Here is a 21,956-nt window from a genome sequence, read left to right on the forward strand (position 1 = left end):
CAGCGCATTCTGCCTTGGAGATTACCTCTGCGTTGCTTGCTGCACTGGAGTGAGGTCTGGCATCGAGTTGGGCAGCTGAGTGCTTGATGGGCCTCTAATATTAATTTCTGTGAGGGCATCTACCCTAAACCTCATATGACAATTAAGTAAATAAAATAGCAAAACACTGATCTTTTTTGGAGCTTGTAATTCACAGCTGGAACTTGTAAAAAGAGTTAGTGCTCTCTGTTTAAATTCACTTTGATTTTTCTCACAGGATCCTGTTTTTAAACACTAATCTTGGTCCTGTCAAGCACTATACAAAACACTCAGAATCAGGATTAGGTAGGATACTTCGAATAGTTCTAAGTTTGTTTGTAATAATCATTGAGTTGGTGATATAGGTATAGGCTCCGGGGATTTCTCCCATCTCCGCGTATGTTCTGTGTATCGAGTGACAGTACCCTGTCTATGCCAGAGGTTTAAAAATAGTGTATGGGTCATGTGGTATGTAGTTTGTTGTGCCCATTGTTCATCCAGCCTGTTGGCTGCCGGGCCCCCAGTGGGACCCGGCATTACCATACTTAGCGATGGGGATCCCGGCCGGGTGTACCAAGAGACTAATTATACTCTGGCAGGTCCTGCCACTTACTTTCCTGGGATTTCGGTGACTAGGACCTAAAATAAAGGTTGGATTTATCGCTGTTGATTTAAGTAAAATTGCATTTATAAAGCGCTGCGTGGGGTTTTATGCTGAAAGAACTATTTCTAGAGAGCCTAAAAGGTCGGGCAAAATTTGATGTGATTTAAATTTGGACATGTGGAGCAATCGCTGTACAAGAGAAAGTAAGAGGGAGGGTGTAGACGGGGGGATGAAATAGGAAGAAGAGGGGGTCGTATAGGAAGGTGGTCCCCCATTTTCAATGGGGCATGCCCATGCCCCACGACATGGGGAGACGAGGAGAGGAGAAAAAAAATAAAATTAAAAAAAATAAATAAATAAATTAAAAAAAAATAATAAAAAAATATGGGGAGGAGAGAAGAGCAAATACCCCCTCCCCGCGAAAAAGAAAAAAAAAAAAAAACCGCACAAGGGAGTGCAGTTTTGGGTCGACAGTAGGCCATCCAAATCATCCTAAAGTCTTGTCTTTCTGTGGTATGCTGAGTTTCTTTTTTTTTTTTTTTTTAACTTGTTTGACCTGCATTCTTTCTAGTCGGGTTGCCTTTTGAAATATTTTTATCATTGTTTTCTTTTTAAAAAATAGATCCTGGGCATATTGACTGAGTGCGTTGTAGTCCTCTTGAGTGTCTAACAGTCTGGGTTCTTGGTTGTCTGGGATATATTGGATTGCCGTTATTAGGCGTAGTCGTAGGTCATCATACAAATCGCACACAAACATTAAGTGTCTCCAGGACTCCGGGTTGTCACAGGGACAGTCCGCGTTATTTATGATGCCAAGTTGGTGAAGTTTAGCTTTAAACGTGCCCTGTAAGGAGGTATTTCGACCAGGGTGAAACCACGCTGGCGCCTTAGGGTACAGCTTGGTGACAGTGGGGAGGAATCTTCTGGTCACTGCACCTTTTTCTGTGTTGCTCCATCTCCTCTGCCAAATCTGGACAAGGTGGTCGATGATTCTTCTCTTCTTATAGTTGAGGTCATTAGTGATGTCAGTGGTGAGGTCATACATTGTAGCCGATATGTTTCTGGCAAGATGGTAGAGCAGACCACAGTGGATAGCTTCGAGATCCAGGGGCAGAACTCCTACCAGGACTTGGAGGGCAGCTGTGCTAGTCGTTCTAGTTGCTCTCGACATAGTAAGGAGGATGGTCCTCTGAATGGTTTCGAGGATCCGTTTATTCACTTCTAGTGCCACCCTCGCGTACCAGACAGGGGAGCCATATGTGATGGCAGGGATGAAGAGAGCTTTGTAGTACAGAGACAGGGTAGTACGTCTGAGTCCCCAGTCCCTGCGAGTGACTCTAGCGACGAGGGCCACGTATCTTCTTATCTTTTGTTTAATATATTCTAGGTGTGGCTTGAAATTTAATTTTCTGTCCAGGATTATTCCTAGGTATTTAATCTATTCACACAGCTTAACTGTTTTGTTCTCAATCTTAATTTGTGGTGGTCTCCTTAAGTCTAGTGTACCTTTTAGCAGCACCGATTTTGTCTTGTCGGGTGCTAGTTTGAGCAAGTGTAGCTTTGTCCAATCTAGCAGCTTTTGCAGGGCATCATTTGCTTGCATTTCTAAGGAGGATCTGCTGTCAGCCTTGATGGTCAAGGCCAAGTCATCTGCATAGGCCTGGGCCTCCACACCACCCAGATCCATGGCGAGGAATTCGTCTAAGACAAAGTTCCACAGGAGCGGCCCCAGGACAGAACCCTGGGGGCAGCCCCTGCGGACTGGGCGACTGAGGCATTTATATGATGTGGTAACTTGCACTGCTCTATCAACCAGGTAATCCTTCATGCAATAATAAAGATTCAATGGAAGGTTGGCAGCTCTGAGTCTCACCAAGACGCTCGGCCACCAGAGGGTGTCGAACGCACCCAGCGAAATCCACTGCGATGACGAGGAAGTATTTCCTTTGACGATGGGTGGCTCTAGAGAGGAGGTTCTGTATTGCTTCGATAGTGGATTTGCCAGGAGTAAATCCGTATTGCTTTGTCATGTTAGGATTTACTTCATTATAATGCCTTGTGATTCTGGTATGTAGCAGCCTTTCGAATATTTTACTGAGGGTTGGTAGCAGGGCTATGGGTCTGTAGGAACTAGGTGTCTCTGGTGGCTTTGGGTTTTTTAGGAGCAGTTTTACATTTGCCTTTTTCCACTGTAGTGGAAATTTACCTGCTTCCAGGCAGCAATTGAATAGTTTTAGCAGTAATTCCAGTATATGTTCCGTTGCTTCTTTTGCCATCTCCGGTTCAATTAGGTCCAGTGCAGGGCATTTCTTATTTTTTGTGCGGCTTGCTGCATCCTAAATTTCTTCTATGGTGAAGGGGGGGGGGGTTCTATTTGGTCATTATTATAGCAATTGTTTGCTTGGCAGATAGCCTGCTGCTCATCTGTTTGTGTTGTTGGCAGCTCCTGAAGGCTGTTGTCCAGGATGTTCCCAATCGACTCCTCCCAGGTTATGGTTAAATTTCCTTGTGCTGTTTTGGTGGCTGTCACGACTTCCCCCCTGGGGAGTTTGTGAGTGGTAATTTTGTATACCACCCCCTAGGGGGGTTGGTGTTTCCTGACCCTTGTACCAACCTCTCCCATGATTCTCTTTTCTTTTTCTTTATTTGTTCAGTATAACAATTTCTAGCGATTCTATATTGGTTCCTGAGTTCAGTGACTTCTTGTTGCGGCCAATTCCTCCTAGCCCTCTGAAATTGTTTTCTTCTGTGTTGTACTAATTTCCTCATTCGTGTGAGCTCTGGAGTCCACCAGGGCGTGGCCCTTGCAATGGGGATTCTTCTCTTCATGGCTTTCTCTGCTGCTTCTGTTATTATTTTTGGTAAATCCTTCTGGAGCCATTCTGGGTTTTTGCTCCCGCATTCCTGCTCCCTCAGTGTGTGCAGGTATTGCTGGCCTGCTGTGCGTAGATTCTCTCGGAATGTGTCCCAGTTTGCCTTGCTGAGGGCGAATCTATTTAGCATGTGCCTGTCGGCAGCTGTTCTTGTCAGGCTCCTTTCTAATGTGAAGGTTATTGTACGATGGTCCGAGGTCGTCCAGGCGTTTCTAACCGTCCAATTTGTGATGTGGGTGTCTATGTTTCTTGTGGCTGATGTTATGTCAATCTCTGCTTCCCATAAGGTGTTCAAGAAGGTCGGGAGGCAGAAGGGTTGGTTTTTAACAACAAATATGGAGTTGGCCAGGTGCTCCTTGAGCCTTTGCCCATTTGTTGAGCCTCTTCTTTCAGGCGTGGTACTGTGCCAGAGGGGGGGACCTGCAGTTGACGTCTGCCCCCACTAGTATCTTGTGTTCGCTTAGTGCAGTTTGAAGATTCTCCAGGTATGTTATTGCATAGTCTATTTCTGCCCCTGGCTTGCAGTATAGAGCAACCACATAAAGACTTCCCAGGGAGGTGACAAGGTGGGCACATGCTGCCCATGGTGTGCAGAATTGTGGGATTTTTGTGACCATGATATGGGGGTTCCTGATTATCACAGTTGCCCATGGAGTTTCATCTGTGTACTGCACAATTTTGTATTTAATAGGATATCCCTGTACTTGCTTTTGGTGCGTGTACGGTCCAATATTATGAGGATGTCAGCGTTTTCATCGTCAGCTTTTAGTCGGACTTGCTCCGCAACTGCTCTGCATTGAGCTGGTGGAATGTGAGAACGCTGGAGTTGAATTGTTTATGGTGTGTGGCCATAATCTATTCTCTGTTGGTAGGAACTCTTGATTTTTTGGTATGTCGGACACCCAGTATCGCGGATGGAATGTGAGTGCTCCAGTTTCAGACTTACAGTTTGCACAGGTTGGTGCGTCGGTTTTGTTAGGGCAGGTATTGTACTCATGTCCTTTGCCAGAGCAGTGGCTGCAGGTCGGCTCTCTTTGTGTGCAAGTATGGGTGGTGTGGTGTGGCCATATCTGCAGCAGCGAAAGCACTTGGGAATGGATATATGTTCCCTGTATCTCAGGCTGCTCCATTCTATATAAATTCTGTTTTGGGTGCTTAAGATTTTCCAAGCAGATGGCGCCAGTTGCACCGTCCAATTTACTCCCATCCCGTTCTTTGCTTTTATTTTGAACTTTGGAAAAATCAGCTCAGAGGGTTCCAACTCTGGGAAGTGGCTCTGTAAGTTCTTTCTATAAATCTCGTTGGTTAATTGCTGCGGATCCATGTCATACTCTACATCGAATATTAGTATATTTGGGCCTTTCTTTTTCGGTAATTCTGCCTTTAGCCCTAATGTGGTTATTTTCTCATTTGCTTTTATTTCTTCTATCTCCTTCTCGCTCTCAGTCTCAATCATGATCCCTGGGATTCTGGTGTTTTGAAAGTCTTCCTTCATATTATCTATGACTTTTTGTTTGATTTGCTCACTTGATTGGTTGCTGTCCCCGGTAGGTCTCAGTATCACTATATTTGGAGTTTTTGTGAGTACTTTCTTCTTTTGAACTTGTAATTCGCTGGTTTTTTCCCTCTTACTTGGGGTTTGCCTCAGCGCTTGGGCATATGATGGGGCGCGCTGTAGCATTTGTTTGCCACCATCAGCATCTTTATATGCTTCTAGGGCTGCAAGCGCCCTCTGGTGCTCCACATTTGTTTGCAGGAGGATTGTTTCTAATTTAGTCCATTGAAGGACTATGTCTGCTCTTAAGGTTGAAGAAATTCTGCTACTGTTATCTTTCATTATGTTTTCTAGAGTGGCTCGCAGGGTGAGTATTTGCTCAAGGACTGTTCCCTGTGGCAATGAGAGATCCAGGGGGGAGATTTTTTCCCCTTAGTTTTTGCTCTTCTGTGTTTTTGCTTGGTTCCTGTCGATGTCTTGCTTCACTATTGCTCCTCATTTCCTGGTCTGGTTTTTCAATATTGTACCTCTTGTTTCTCCTCTTGCAGGTGGTGTCTTGTCCAGAGTGGGTTTCACCGCTCGCTTGTTGGTAGATGTCTGGGAACCCTCTGGCTGGCCTTGTTGACTGTCTGGCATCTCCTCCAGGTCTTGTGTTCCCATATCCAGAATTGGATAATGGTGCCAAGATAATTTTTTGCAGCAGGATGAAATCTGAGGGATGAAAATCTGCAGGATGAAAATCCACGGGATGAAAGCTTCTGAAGGGCAGTTGCTAAGTTGCTTTGCTGCTGGGGTGCAGTGTTTAGTTTAGAATCTCTAAGTTTTACAAGTGGGAGGGGGGAAGTCTTAACCCCTAGATATGAAGAATACTGGATGATGAGCTTTGTTTATCGTTCGTCCTGGGGAGCCATTGGGAGCACGGCTCTGCGCATATTATTATTATATATATATATGTTCTCAATATCTTAAATGTAATGAAATTAATAACTTCTATTTATCATATTTTAAATCAAATAAATTTAGTACCAATAAATATTCTGGATATAGATGTCTTGAGGTACGTAGCTACCAACTCACGCTAACGGTCACTCAAACAGGGCTTGACTGCGTGGTGTACACTGAGAACAAAGGCCTTTGTTTATTGTTTATTAAAGTCAAACAAGGAAAACTAGCAAAATATCCAAAATTCATCATGAAAGTTACATGTGGTTGTAGAACTGTTCAATTACTGTTCCCGATAATTACTATGATCAATATTTAGGAGTTATTTGTGGTACTATTCACTTTAACAAAATTGGCAATATAACAATATACAATGCAAAATCACGTTGTGATCCGGCGAGATCAACGATAATAAAAATTACCATAACTTTCGATTACCTTGGCCGATCTTCACGAAGTTGATGTCCATGGACACATCTTGAGAAGAGGAACTTAATGGACACAAAATAAATGAAAATGTGACACTTGAAACCAATAAACGGCACAACAAATCAGTTGATGATATATAGCAATAGTAATGGATCTGCTGATGCATACAATAGATCTAGAGGAGTGGTTCTCAAGAGTTTTTTTCTGATGGCTGCAAAAATGGCCACGAGGTTTAGCTGGTGGCTGCACAGTTTCGCGCAAAATGTAATAAATCTAGTACGTTTATTGAAACTACGGTACTCTGGTTGAAGAATCATGTTTTATATCATTGAATATCACTTTTATAAAAGTTCATATGTTTTCTTGTACATAAATTAATTTTTTTTAATGTTGAAATTTAATAAATAAATAAATATCTTGATATTTAGGAAAATTGTCAAGTGTCCCCACAAAAATGTCTTGGTAGCTGCATTTGGCCACCGTGGCCACACTTGAGAACCACTGATCTAGAGTGTTCACGATCTGCTGTTATCCAATATGTTTATTTTCAACATCGATCACTTGGAATGATGAGTCATTGCAGAATGTTTTAAATTTTATTATTTTGTATGGCGCCTCCTTCTGAAGCATTAACCACCTCATTTTCAACCAGTGTATAATTTCTCCATCCATTGTCTTCTTTTCATCTATGACTGCTTCCTCCAAAGGCTTTTTTTTTTTGATAGAAAGTAATCGTGCTTCATTTCAGTGGCAGCAAAATGATTTTTGTTTTTATTCTCCAAAATTATATTATACTAGTCTCTGGGCAAGTATATATTAGCTGACTTTTTTGGCTTGTTTTTTAATTAAAGCAAAGTCTGAATTTTCTGCCAAATCACCACAACCAGATACTATGAATTTTAAATCAGTGATGTCTGTACTGATTTCTGGACTTATATTAACTTCATCATACTAAGAACAGTTTTACTGTTCCAATTTTGTCATGTACAGGAACCAGAGAAGATAACTGTGTTTTGCGTTTTTAGCATGTACAGCCCCCCCCCATGTGAAATTAGACTTTACGTAAGTTTTTGCCAGCCGGTGCAAACTTAAAAAAATCATGGAAGTGTATTTTCCATTCCATAGGAATAAATGGAGGTATCATGAAAACATCGCAATGTGAACCCAATAACACATTGGTTTTTTTTTTTTTTTTTGGTGATTCGTTTCAAGACCTCAGAAGTTTAAATTTGCACTATATAACTAAGCTCTTTATCTCTCTAAAAGGTAATTTTTATAATGGAAAATGCACTACACTTTCATCATTATCATATGGTTGGTTATAAGAGTCAATTTTGAATGCCTTTGTGGCCTTTGTGATATTTTTGTAACATTTCTGGAGGTCACTACCATAAAACAATAAAAACAGTTTGCACTTTCCAGTTTATTGCAATGATTGCTTTTCTGTTAGCGCAATCTATTATAAATGGGTAATAAACTTGATCTTATTGCATTTGCAATAATACTGATAACTGGAAATCAGTTATATAAAAAACAAATAAATTTTCAGAATCTTGTCTTCATTCCTATTTACTTATTACAGTGGTGAAGGGAAAGGGACTAATGTAAAGTGCAAGTGCTGGCAGTGCTAGGAAACAAAACAAAATTGATTTAGAAACGAAGATGATTAATTAAGAAGTACGAAGTAGGACAATGTTTGTCATCTAGTGCACGGAATTAGGTCTCGCTGCTTGAACGTGAATACTATTTTAAGGGAAAGTGCATGTATAAAAGAACATGTTAAAAGGATCAACACATTTAAGGTCAATAGTGATCACAAAACAGTGTTCAGGTGTTATATTGAAGATGGAAAAGCTATTAATAATATGGATGCAAAATGAGATTCAGAAGCAAGTACCCCTAAGTCTAATGGCCAGTCAGGCAAAAGTAAGAAGTATTTATGAGGATATTAAGGATAAGGTGAACCCCAAGCCAAGTTCATGGCAAGCAATGGGTGGTTTAATAGGTTCAATCATTGCACTGGTTTCCAAAACATTAAAGTTTGGTGAAGTCGCCAGTGCCGATTCTGCAGCTGCAGAAAAATTTTGTGATGTGTTGGAAAAAACCCCTTCTAAATCTCCACAGCCCTCAATTTCCGCAGCGGTGTGCTTATCAGCTGGAGAGTTAATTCTGGCAACAATGCTCGAAAGGTAAAACTTGTTGGCATTATGCCTTTTTCCTCTCTCTTTTTGTAATTTTGTACACTTTTGTAATTTTTCCTGCAGATGAGATAAAAAAATTGAATAAATAATTCTATTTACATGTTCATCGAACATTTCTTTTTTGCTTCAATCAAATTCAGCATGCATAGTTGCGACTGCTGCATAAGCATATAGGGAAATTCCGACTTATGTAAAACTCAACTTACATAGAGTTCTGCGAAATGCAACCCTTACGTAAGTCAGGGAGTGGCTGTATGTGTGAATAGTATCATTGCATTCAATTCTGTCCAAGTGCTGTTTGGACATGTAATTTTAACTCCTTGCAATTAATTTTTTTCCTCCTTTCAAAATATGGTAGAACCATCTTTAAAAAAAATGTTTTATCTAATAAATGTTTTTCATAATTGTCTTTAAATATTAAAAAGAAAAGACAATGAATGCAATCTGTGTTCATTTTTGAGTGCTGTTATGAAATTTGTTTTTTTGCATTATCTGTTGCTTTTTTTTTATTTTATTATTTTTGTTTTTAGTTTATCGAAAACTCTCTGTCGATTGCAGTGGCATACAAGTGGCAAGGTAATAATTTATTATAACTTTTGTATTTTTTTTTTTTTTTCATACATCTTTCAAATTAGTTTTGATGATTTCATTTAATAATAATTTGGTTAGTAATTTTTAATGCAATTTTATTGTTTTTATCTAATGAATTTCCAAACCTCTCCATGTGGAGGATCTTTCAGTGCTGATGGAAGTGAGAGTTGCCATCATTTATATTTTTTCCTAATTACCAGTTAAACCCTAAAAATAAGTCTGATTTGCCACCGTTAATTTTTATATGTTGGGAAATTGCATATCTCAAAGTGAATATTGTTAAGTTCTATATTTATAGAAAATCCATGGGAGAATGCCTTTCTTTATAATATCCTTTATATTCTGAAAGACTAAAGACAATCATGAAGTTGTAACGGTATCAGCACTTGTGGCTCATTATTATTACTATTAGCCATATAGTGCAAGGAAGCCTCACTTATGCTGCACCAGCTAAAAAAAAATTTTCCGGGTTACGGGGAGGGAGGGAGGGAGGGGGGGAGAGAGAGAGAGAGAGAGCGAGAGCGCCAAAAGTAGAAGGGGAATCACCAAGAAAGAGAAGAATGATGATATCCAGCTCAGGACCCTGAGTGTGCCAAGCCCATTCTCACCAAATGTGAGCCCCTGGCATGTCTACATTAATGGTATTGCATGATGGCAAGACATTATTTTATGGCCTGCATATTTCATGCTGTTCTAGCATAAGTAAATTTTACTCATCGTAAAAATGAAAGCTTGTTACCTAACTGCTCTGAAATATATTTATTTTCGTATTTTGACCAAATTTTCTAATTTAGAATGAGTCACTGCAAAAATCTGATCAGAAATTTTTAAATATTTTGAAATGGTAAGGAATTATTTGAATGATATATGAAATGATCTTGGAAAATGTAAATTTATGTAGGTACTCCTCAGAGCCCACAAATGGAAAACAAATTTACATATTTTTGTACCCTTGAAAGGGTAACTGTTAGGTTCAGCTGTGTCATCACTGTCTAAAGTGTGTAACCATTGCTAAACTGCAATGATTATCATTCTGATGGGCTCCGTGATGGAGTTTAAAACAAATTATTTATCCAAATTGAGCAACAGCAAATTGGTCTGTAGCTGTTGGAGCTGATTTGAGCAGCCTGTTTTCTGAAGTCAAGTACATGACCACCTTATCCACGGTGCTGCCTGTTTCTCAAGTGACCAAGTGAATTGAAGTAATTTATAAGTACTTCTACCAGCCTATTTTCGACTAATATTTCAATATACAGTCATACACTTAACTTTCTCAACTGGGGCCATAAAAACACTGCTAAGTGAATCTGTTAAGTGGGGGAGGATTTTTTAATAGGAAATAATGTAAATACTTTTAACTAGTTGGCATGAGTAGTGTTTCTGACCAATTTTAAGCCAGTTTTTCCTCTATTATAACAATAGCAAATGTAGTAGAAACATTTAAATATTTAAGTATAAACTTTAAATACATAAACTGTATGTAATATATGTTCAAGAAAATGAAATAAACTTATCTTAAAATTATGAAACTTCATGAGGAGCCATCAGTAAGTATTTACTCTCTAGAAATATATGGGTTAGGGACTTTAAATTTGGCTAGCAATTTCATCCTTCTTTATATAAATGCTTTCTAGAGTTAAATATTTTTCCCATCTGTGGATAAATTTTCAGGCCTCTTGAATAGAATTCCTCACTTTGAGCAGAAATCCAGGCTTCAATTTATTAATTACCTCTTCATCAGTCAAAAATCTGCAGTCTCATAATGGTTTTCATTTTATAGAACAGGAAGAAATCTGAAGGTGAGAGGATAGGAGAATAAGGGGTGAGTACCATAGATCTTCAAAGCCACACCTGACTGCAAAATCCATGGTGAGAGCAGCCTTGTGAGCAGGATTGTTGGCCATGAGGCAGGCACATTTGGATAACTTCCTGTATCTCCTCAACTTGATAACCTCTCAACTTTCTGAGCTGGTTTCTTTAGCACTCCACAGTGATGCTAGGAAGGTAATGACTTCTGGAAGGTAATCAGTTAGAATTATACAAGTGGTGGCTATTGATTAATGCGACTGTGTACAGAGCCAATACCAATATGCCATTTGTGAAACAAAAGCACAATAGTTCACCTTGAACTCTTTCCCTAGTTGACTGCCAAGTCATGTTCCTACATGAATTAAGAGTAGAAGTTCTGCAGATAGATTTTCAGGTCTCTTGAATAGAATTCTTTGCTTTGAGCAGAAAACCAGGCTTCCATTTATTAATTACCTCTTCATCAGTCAGAATTCTGCAGTCCCGTAATGGTTTTTCATTTTCTTAATGGTTCTTAATTTTCTGAGCTGGTTTCTTTAGCATTGAAAAGATGGTTTCGGAAGAATTGAAGCATTTGATGGATGCTCTGAGTGCGATACCAATTTCGTCGAGTGAATGTGAACGACGATTTTCACAAATGAATCTGATCGCCAGCCCAACCAAAGCTTTGTTAATGACAAAACTGTTTCTTAAAATTGTAGGCCCACCGTTGACCCGTTTCGATCCAGCAAAATATGTTGATTCGTGGCTGCTTCAGAAATGTCATTCAGCAAGAGACACACAAAGAGGAAGAAAAAAAAAGTCGGCAAGGGTGTCGGATGAGAATTTAATAAAAATTTGGAATATTCTACCAAAGCTTTATTATGAAATTATTTTTACTTATTATTTTTAGGGTCCTTCGTTAGACTAAGGACCCTAAAAATAATAAGTAAAAATAAATGTCACTCGGTTGTCCGTCTGTCACAGCAGTGTATCTCCCGAACCTTTCAATCTATTGACTTGAAATTTTGCATTGGTTTGTACATAATGTGAGCCAACATACGCCATATTGATTGTTGTTGACAAAAATTTGTTTAAGAAATGGGGGAAGGGAGTAAAATTTTTTTGACAACCTATAGCTTATTATACACCATTGGAAAGAGCTCAACAAGTAGGCTTAAAATATAATTTTAAAATATTTTTAAAATTAAAAATGGCGGCGCCAGACAGGAAAATGTAATTTTCGTGTCCCCCCCTCTATTTCCGTCATTAATGGAGCTAAAAATTTAAAAATTACATTAGCTATGCGTTATTCGATGCTTATCAAGGGAAAACTATTCCGATTGAAATTTATCATTTACTTTTTGTGTTAAAATTAAAAAAACAATTTTTTATTGCACTTCAATAGTGCATTTCTTTTTACTAAGTAATTCTCCTTTTGGTGACGAAAAGATTGCTAAATAGTTATTTAATAATTCTATAAAGGTCATTTATAAATTTTGCAACGAGAACTATTTAACAGTTTTCAAAGTTGGAGTTGTCCCGACAAGGAGGAGGTACTCAGAGAGGCAGTGTTGAGGCGGTGGTAGTGGGGAGACACCTGCATGTAGTCTTGCATGGCCGTCACCTGCCAGTTGCCTCTCCCCCACCAAAACTTTAATCGCTTCTCCAGGAAGAAGTCAGAGTCGTTTCTCCCACCCTTGCCATTCACAACAACTGGAAAGACAAATAGACAACGTTTTCGTTAGTTCCTCAGTTTTAGGCCAAGCCGGGGTACTAGAAACTTTTTTTCAGTTACCATAAAGCTCTCTATTTGAGATACTACACTTAACGACCTTTCATGACTACGGACCTTCATCCTGAGTGCCCAGCACTCAGTAGTTGACCGATTTATTTACTTATTTAACTCACATTTTACTTATTTTTTTATATACTTGAATAAATTTATACTTAATAAACTGTGTTAATATACTAAATTTGTTGTTCTTATTCCAAAATCATTACTACTAAAGTAACAATATCAAGAAAAAAAATTTTTATACTACTTTTCATATCCTTTAAATTTTCAATTTTTCTTGATAGCAAAGAATGAGTACCGACACCTATTTTTTTTACAAAAAAAGCACTGCTTCTAGCATTGTGTGCATGCAAGTATACATGCACCTGTAGTTTTTCTGACAGAGGTGACGAATTTGAAGTGCTGGTTGGTCAAGTCATCAAAGATAGATAGATATTGTTGGGATATCAGAGACATGGTCATCACACAGATATAAGGAATGCAGAATTTGAATTTGGGGAGTACAATCTGTGCACTGTTAGGGATTATGTTGTAATGAGGAGGAGTTATACTGTTAGTTAAGAAACATATAAAATGTAAGAAAGTGCATCCAGTTGACATGGGTGGACAGTGCAATGTTGAGTCAGTTTGGTGTGACAATAGCCATACGTGGGATTTACTTAAAGATGTTACTACCATTAGATGTAAAGGGAAGAATTTTTGCTTTCATAGAGGTGACTATGTTGGTATCATACAGTTCGTAAATTCTATACAGTGTTAACAACAGCTTTGGGGTCCTTGAGGTTGTTACAGACATTCTCTCAGATATGCCAGACAAGCTGTACTTGCTACTTGGGAGTCTAAAACGTGGATGGAATTGATATTCGGGTGACACTCCAGTCAAGTGGACCCAATTTTGGCAAAGTCCAGATGGTCTATGACAGCCAAATCCTCAGCTTGCACCTTCACGATGGTGGGACTGTTAGTAATCCTGGGTAGAACCTCCATGCACAAGCACACTGTGGATGACCACATTTTGGCTGATGCTGCATAAGCTCGCTTTCTTGCATCATATGCCTTTACTAATGCTAATGCATCCCAACTCATGTATTAATGATCTTGGTTAAACCCCCCCCCACCATTCCTGGCACGCTCCATTCAATGCCTCCTGTGATTTTCTGTCACAAGGATGTCAGAAGGATTTTGACGAATCTTGATGCTAAGAAAGCTCCAGGTCCTGATGAATTTCTCTACTTGTTCTCAAAACCTGTACTCCTGAACTTACTCCTGTTCCTTGCCGCCTTTTTTCACTTTCTTATTCCAAAGGTGTTTTTCCTTTTGCTTGGAAATTTGCTCACATCCAACCAGTTTCTAAAAAGGGTGACAAATCCCTCCCATCCAATTATTGTTCCATTGCAATTGCTTCTACTCTTTCTAAAGTAATGGAGAAATCAATTAACCGCCAACTCTTAAATTACATAGAAACCTTCCGTCTGATCAACGATTGCCAGTATGGATTCCGTCAGTGTCGATCCACTGGTGATGTTCTGGCTTATGTTACCCATTTATGGACTAATTCAATGGAAAGGTTGGGTGAAACACAAATAGTTTTATGAAAACCCCAAACACGAAAGGTATTAAAACCTATAGTACTTAGTACCGTGCATGGGTTGAAGGAGAAGTACAGGGGGAGGGGGATGCTGGAAACTTCGCTCTAGAGACTAAACATGGGTTTCACCACTTCAAGCCTCCAATAAGCAAAGTGGTGGTATTTCACCGGTTGATGAATTGACATCTGAAAGGCTTTCGATCGTGTTTGGCATAAAGGTCTTCTAAACAAGTTTCTATCTTATGGTTTGCCAACTGCTTTTTGTAATTGGTTATTCAGTTTTCTCTCTGATCGCTCAATGAGGGTGATGGTAGATGGCTCTCTGTCTTCTAACTTCTCTACTAATGCTGCTGTTCCCCAAGGTTCAGTTTTTTTCCCCCCACTCTTTTCCTCTTGTATATTAATGACCTTCCATTCACTGGAAATTCTATCCATAGCGTGATAGCACATTGCATTGCACTTTCCATTTTGAAAAACCTTGCCCTGCTCAATTAGCTTCAACTTCTCAAAAATCTTCTACCAATTCCTTAAATGCCGATCTCCAGGTAATTCTCCAGTGGGGCAAAGACAACTTAGTTGATTTCAACCCTTCTAAAACTCAGTATTGTCTTATATCTCGCAAGGCCTTCACCAAGTATGCTCAAAACAATTTTGAAATCTGTCAAAACTTGCAGAAACAGTCTCTTCATCCAGTCCCTGTACCAAATCAGTAGACCAAATATATAACCAGTCCTTTCCCTCCCCATGCCTAGTAAATGACAAAATCTCTACATGACTGAACATACACATGAAGTGACTCAGAAATTACTGGACTTTACCAGATTTGAGACCCTGCCTCTAGAGACTCCTTTGGCTCATTGCCAAAGGAGACCCTAGAGGCACCATAGAGGTAGGAAAATAACCAAATGTGACTGATGGGAATAAAGGCAGGCTGGTACTGCCGTCATCATAGCATACGTCCAACCAAAACAGACGGAGTTCCCAAACATGACAACATTCATGGAAAGGATTTTAAAGAGACTGGTATAGACATGCAGCCAGGGTTACCTGTCAGCTGGAAAAAACTACTAAGCTGCAGGATTCTGAAGTATGCTAGTAAGAATGAGGATTGAATGAATGAGTACTGGGGTGAATGTAAAGGTGAGTGTATGAAAGGAAATGCTAGGAAGGGTGAGCGAATGATAATTTATGCCTCTGGGGATGAATGTATGACAAAGGATGAGTGCTGAAAGAGTAAATGTGGAAATTGAGTAAAATTAGCGAATGACTGTGGAGTCTGAGTGAAATGGGCTGTGTGAATGTAATGGTGAAAAAAGTGTGCATATGGATGAGTGAATGAATGTGAGAAATAGTGTTGAATGTATAAATGCCGAAGGAAGAATGTAAAAGTATGAAGTTTTTTTTTTTTTTTTGTTCAATTAGATATTTTTTTTATGAAAACCCCAAACACCAAAGGTATCAAAACCTATAGTACTTAGTACCGTGCATGGGTTGAAGGAGAAGTATGGGGGGAGGGGGCTGCCAGAAACTTTGCTCTAGAGACTAAACATGGGTTTCACCACTTCAAGCCTCCAATAAGCAAAGTGGTGGTATATAGATAAATATTCTCCTAAATTTGATTATTTGTATGTCATTTAAATTGTGTGAGCTTTCTTTAAATGATTTGCTTGTTTAAATTGTTGCTTTGTCTTTAAAGCAATGGTTAAATAAGCATTGAATAATTTTAAAAGCAATAATTGGACAGGAGGGAAGATATCATAGTGTCAATTTTGCTTGTTTAATAAGTCACTTCCCCTGGTGAGAATGATGGATGAATGGGGAAAAAAAGTATAAAAAAAAACTGTAAAATGTAAAAACTGTAAAATGTTAACTTGAAATGTAGGGGGGGACTATAAAATGTAAAAAAAAAAAAAAAAAAAAAGTGTGTGAGCGAATGATATAAATTGCATGTTCTATTCCAGCCATCTCTGACAGATGGCCATGGGAACCTCATGGACCCCAAGGTCATCCATGCTGTTGCAGCAGGCTGTGGAATGCTGTCCCAGGTGGACACAACCAATGGTAAGCTGTGAATATTTTAACAATGGGCTCGCAGTTTTTCCGACTTTTTACCCAGTAAATTTTGATCAGTCACGGAAGTGATGTCATCCGCAGATTCCAGCAGAGGTGCTTCCCACACTCGCACTACTAGTAGTGTGATTAGAACGTGTGATGCATTTTTTGTGACCGATATGATATTTCAAGTCAGGGCCAGATTCAGGGGATGGACAGATGGGCCTCATTGCCTCCTTAACCATGCTTTTAGTGAATGTGTAAAACGTTCCTAGGTCTATCTAAAAAAAAAAAAAAAAAAAAAAAACCTAAAAACCTGGTCATTGTGCCTCCACTTACGATGATAACTGGATTCTATAATGTCTGGAGTTCTAACTTTTTAGAATTCTTGAATAGTATGACATCACAATCATACTTCCTGCAGTTGCTACTGCAGTTACTCCTGGAATCCCCCCACTGCCCCTCTTTCCTCTCTGGTGGGGCATGGACCTGCTCCACTGATTTGGGGGGTCATCTTCCTTATGGACCCCTTATCTCTGTCTTTCCCTCCCCCCAACTTACAACTACTATTGTTCAAATCATTGTTAAATCGCTTGAGCCCTACACCCAAAACTTAATAGTATTAAATCGCATAACTAGTACTCCTTTTGGCTGACCCCTATCTATAGCTTGGTTTTTTTTAAGGTCCTGGCTGCTGAAATCTCAGGAAATTAGGTGGCAGGTCCTGCCAAAGTAAATAACTATAATACTGGTCTGCCTCCATGGGGCCTATTGTGGGCAACGTTGGGTCCCATTAGGGACCCAGCAGCCAAATGACCAGAGGAACAATGGTACACGACACTACACATATACAAGATCTATACACCTTTAAACCTCTGGCATTGACAGTGCTCTGTTTTACACCTACAATGAATACTATGCAGAGATGGGGGAAACCGTGGTGCTGTTCGACACTAAACTTTTTTTTTTTTTTTTTTGTTAGTTGTTGGCACATTGGGCCTCTGTGGCCATAATGCACCTCCTAAAGTTTTTGCGTTTTACTCTGATCCAAGCCTGAGGCGGGATTCGAACCCGTGACCTTTCGTTTGCCAGGTAGGCACTTTACCCACCTGGCTAGCCCGGTCGGCTCGACACTAAACACACTCTACACGCACTCTAGGTGTATAAGGCTTTGAAAGGTTTGAGCAAGCTCAATGCTGATGGGATTTTCTCCCCTTGCTCAGATAAATAAATAAATTTGAGGAAGAACTGGACAAACTTTTGGAGCAAATGAATAGGTAAAATGGGAAGGTTTTTTTTTTTTTTTTTTTGCGATGTTGTATAAGCTTGCTTTCTTGCATCATATGCCTCTGCTAATGCTCAGTAGGTTCGCAGCGAAATAGGTTTTCATTACCATGTGTCTTTGCCGGAAAAATGACAGTTAAAAGAATTGAACAACAAATCAAACTCAAATTTTTAACATAACTAAAAGCACCAACTGAAAGTTGTGAGATGTTATATCAAGTTTATGGGGAAGTGCTATGTCAAGAGCTTGCATGTTTGAATGACATAAAAGATATTTAGAAGGGAGAGAGAGAGAGAGAGAGAGAGAGAGAAGATATCCAGTATCCATGAAAATTGACGAAAAATGTAGACTGGGTTAGGATATCGATTAGAAGTGATCATCATTTAAACATTAGAATGAAATAAGTAACGCTTCACCTAAGGAGAAGACTAGTGTTACTTATTCTCAGAATTCTTAAAATTCTTAAAAATTTTCTGTTTATTCAGAAATGGCTGTGTATTATGATGCTAAGCACTTTATATACATAGTCTAAATTTGTTCGCAGCTTGAGGCTCTAGCCCTAAATGCGCCTTAGTCTAAATACATCATACACCATCAGGCATCTCTCATATTGTGGAGTTATACTTCATAACTGTTTTTGCCATCATTGCATCACTTGGGTACCTACCCACTCACTGACGAAGGGCCAAATAGCCCTGAAACAGTGCTGTCTGGGTGGTGGTACCTATCTGAGAATAAGTAACACTAGTCTTCTCCTTAGGTGAAGCGTTACTTATTCGAAGTAGTGCAATATCATGGCAACTCGTTGTGAAGGCATTCACAATATGAGATATAACCTAAAACGATGCCACCTTAAAAATTTTCTGTTTATTCAGAAATGGCTGTGTATTATGATGCTAAGCACTTTATATACATAGTTTCAATAACCCTATAAGTCCTTATAGTTACAAGTCCACTGTTGTAAAGAGTCACTTATTTAACCAAGGACGTGAATAGAAATAGAATAACAGGAGCAAATTCATTCAAGAGTCTGCATTTGTGTCCAATGTCATACAAGCCCTAATAACTGTTCTTCTACTGAAAACAGTCAAAGAAAATCTTTGGAAGGCCCCATAGTGGTTAGAATTTTCAATTAACAACTTAACATTCTCCTGATTGAGATTTGGAAAGACATCAAAAAGTTACAATCTGGCACGATGGTAAAGAGGGCATTTGAGAAAGACATGAGTCCATGTTTCCTGATATCCACAGACACAAAAAGGGTTCGGTTTCAGTCCTCGCTGAAAAAGTTTTGCCCTTATCAATTTGTGACCTGTCAGAAGGAATGAGCTGCATCATTGGGGTAAATCATTTAAGTGTTGACTTACTGGTTGTAAATACAACCTCTAGTATAAATCGTGCTCCCTGTCCAATGTTCTTGCCATATGTTCAATAACTTTTCCCCGAAGACTTGTTTTCTCCTGCTTTTATGTATTTCCAGGATCATTAGTTACTCCAAAATTGGATCGCTCTTATGCATATAAATCATACTCTTAAATGCAATATAAAGGTCAAGCGGTATTGTCACTGTCAAGACTTGCAGGGCATTTATAGAAGCCATCCTCAGTGCTTTCCAAATTGTTAGCAAACGTTGATCTCTGTAGTTACTAGAGTTTCTCTTGTATATTATTTTTTGATACCTCACGACACCAAACTCTTCCTGCATAAGGTACTACCGGACAAAATATTGCTCGATAATATCCACGAGATCATCCTAACTATTGAAGCTGTGAAGTTCTTGTTCTTACCAGATAAGTTGTTCATGCGTGACTGAAAGGTGAGCCACTCATCAAGTAGAATTCCTATATATTTTATTTCTGATACATATGATATTTTGAGTCCATATAATAGTAGTTTATGGGAACTGTTGTAATCTAAATGCTTTTTGAATATCATAAATTTAGTCTTAGTAACAAACTTTAAGAAGTTTGTTGACCAGAGCCCCGTCCATAAGATCATCCAAAAAAAATTGGGGTCACTGTTCTAAAATCTGACGAGATCAGCCAGATATGCAGATCACCAGATCGTCAATATGCACTTTTAATAGTGTCAAAATTCCTGGATGACCATCACTCCTAAACAGCATTCCAGAGGAGAGGCCCAAGCACAGCTCCCTGAGGGCATCCTCTGGAAACTGTAGCAGTGTAAGCTAGGTGTTGAGCTATCACTCTGATATATCTGTCCATAAAATAGGACCTTAATACATGATACAGATTCCAATCACAATCCACAAGTCTAAGGGACTCGAGGGCCCTTTCCCACCAAAGTGAATTGAAAGTTCCCTCAAAGTCCACAAATACTGCAAGCTCAAAATGTTCTGTTAAGTTCGCAATACGACTTGTCAAGGCCAAGTCAAATATATCCATACTGGTCACGGGAACATAGATTATGCTCTGTAAGTAATTCCTCGATGCGAGGAGTCAAAAGTCGTTCAAAAACCTTTCCAAAGTTGGCAAGCAGGGAGATGGGTCGATGTGCTCGTGGGTCCATGGCGGGTTTCCATGGTTTTGAAGTACAGGTAGTTCTCGACTTTACGAGTTAATTTGTTCCTAGTGCGCTCTCGTGAAGCGTAAATTTATTTCTCACTTTTTTTTTATGAGAACCCCAAACACAAGAGGTATTAGAACCTATAGTACTTAGTACCGTGCTTGGGTTGGAGGGTGAGAAGACGAAAGAAGATATTTGTTGATATTGGACTTGAACTTCTGTAATTTTCAGGAAATACGTATGAAGGAAGGTTGTTCCAGGAAACGACAGTTGAATGAATAAATGAGGAAGATGAAAAGTTGGTTCTGTGGGTTTGAAGTTGGACAGTAAATGGATGTTGGCTGGTGGCGGCACGTGTTCGGACTGTTTTGAAAGAGAGAGCGGGAATTATAGAAGCCAATTCAGAAGAACAGTGCCCATGGAAGTATCTGTAGAAGAGGCATGCAGCAGAAACAGTGCGTCTATGAGAAAGCGAGTGGAGAGACTCTGTTAGAGATGAATCATTAATTAACCTAACTGCCCTCTTCTGAATGGAATCAAGAAGCCTGAGAGAGGTTTTGGGGGCACCACCCCAGATGTGGGAACAATATTCCATGGCAGGGCGGATTTGCGATTTATACAGAGTGAGCAGCTGTTTTGAAGAAAAGTAACGCCGAGAGCGAAAGAGAAAACCAAGTTTTTTAGATGCAGAGGAAGCAATATTTGTAATGTGCTTGTGCCAAGAGAGATTAGAAGACAGGGTAATCCCCAAAAGAGATATATCATTTTGCCTAGAAATCGGAGTGTCACTAAAGATAAGCATAGGAGCAGAAGAATCCTTTTTGCTAAGTTGTCTTTGCCCCACTGGAGAATTACCTGAAGATCGGCATTTAAGGAATTGGCAGCAGATTTTCGAGAACTTGAAGCTGATTGAGCTGGACAAGGTTTCTCAAAATGGAAAGTTGAATGCAATGTGCTATCATCGGCAAAACTATGGATGGGATTTCCAGTCAATGGAAGAAGGTCATTGATATTCAAGAGGAAAAAGAGTGGGGGAAAGAACTGAGCCTTGGGGGACACCGGCATTAGTGGAGAAGTTAGAAGACAGAGAGCCATCTACCATCACCCTCAGTGAGCGATCAGAGAGAAAACTGGATAACCAATTACTAAAAACAGTTGGCAAACCATAAGATGGAAGCTTGTTTAGAAGACCTTTATGCCAAACACGATCAAAAGCCTTTGAGATGTCAAGAGCAACTACTTGTGTTTCACCGAACCTTTCCATTGAATTAGTCCATAAATGGGTAACATAAGCCAGAATATCACCGGTGGATCGACACTGACGGAATCCATACTGGCATTTGTTGATCAGACGGAAGGTTTCTAGGTAGTTTAAGAGTTGGCGGTTAATTGATTTCTCCATTACTTTAGAAAGAGTAGAAGTAATTGCAATGGGACGATAATTGGATGGGAGGGATTTGTCACCCTTTTTAGGAACTGGCTGGATATAAGCAAATTTCCAAGCAGAAGGAAAAACACCTTTGGAATAAGAAAGTGAAAAAAGGCGGCAAATAATAGGAGTAAGTTCAGGAGCACAGGTTTTGAGAACAAGTGGAGAAATACCATCAGGACCTGGAGCTTTCTTAGCATCAAGATTCATCAAAATCCTTCTGATATCCTTTTGATGGAAGACCACAGGAGGCATTGAATGGAGCGTGTTAGGAATGGTGGGAGTTGTTTTACCAAGATCATTAATACATGAGCTGGAAGATGGGATGCTAGCAGGTCAC

General features: G+C 39.4%; 1 protein-coding gene across 1 annotated transcript in view; it reads left to right on the forward strand.

Moving 5' to 3' along the window:
• The window catches only part of Ctf4 (Chromosome transmission fidelity 4), a 454,523-nt gene that overhangs the window by 105,796 nt on the left and 326,771 nt on the right, over window positions 1–21,956 (forward strand). Inside the window, exon 6 of the mRNA XM_090376337.1 lies at window positions 9,093–9,138. Coding sequence (XP_090232463.1) covers window positions 9,093–9,138 — 46 coding nt within the window. The remainder of the gene's footprint in view (window positions 1–9,092; window positions 9,139–21,956) is intronic.

Source organism: Mastigoproctus giganteus, chromosome 6, assembly GCF_048544385.1.
Source record: "Mastigoproctus giganteus isolate SK-2022 chromosome 6, ASM4854438v1, whole genome shotgun sequence".
NCBI lineage: Eukaryota > Metazoa > Arthropoda > Arachnida > Uropygi > Thelyphonidae > Mastigoproctus > Mastigoproctus giganteus.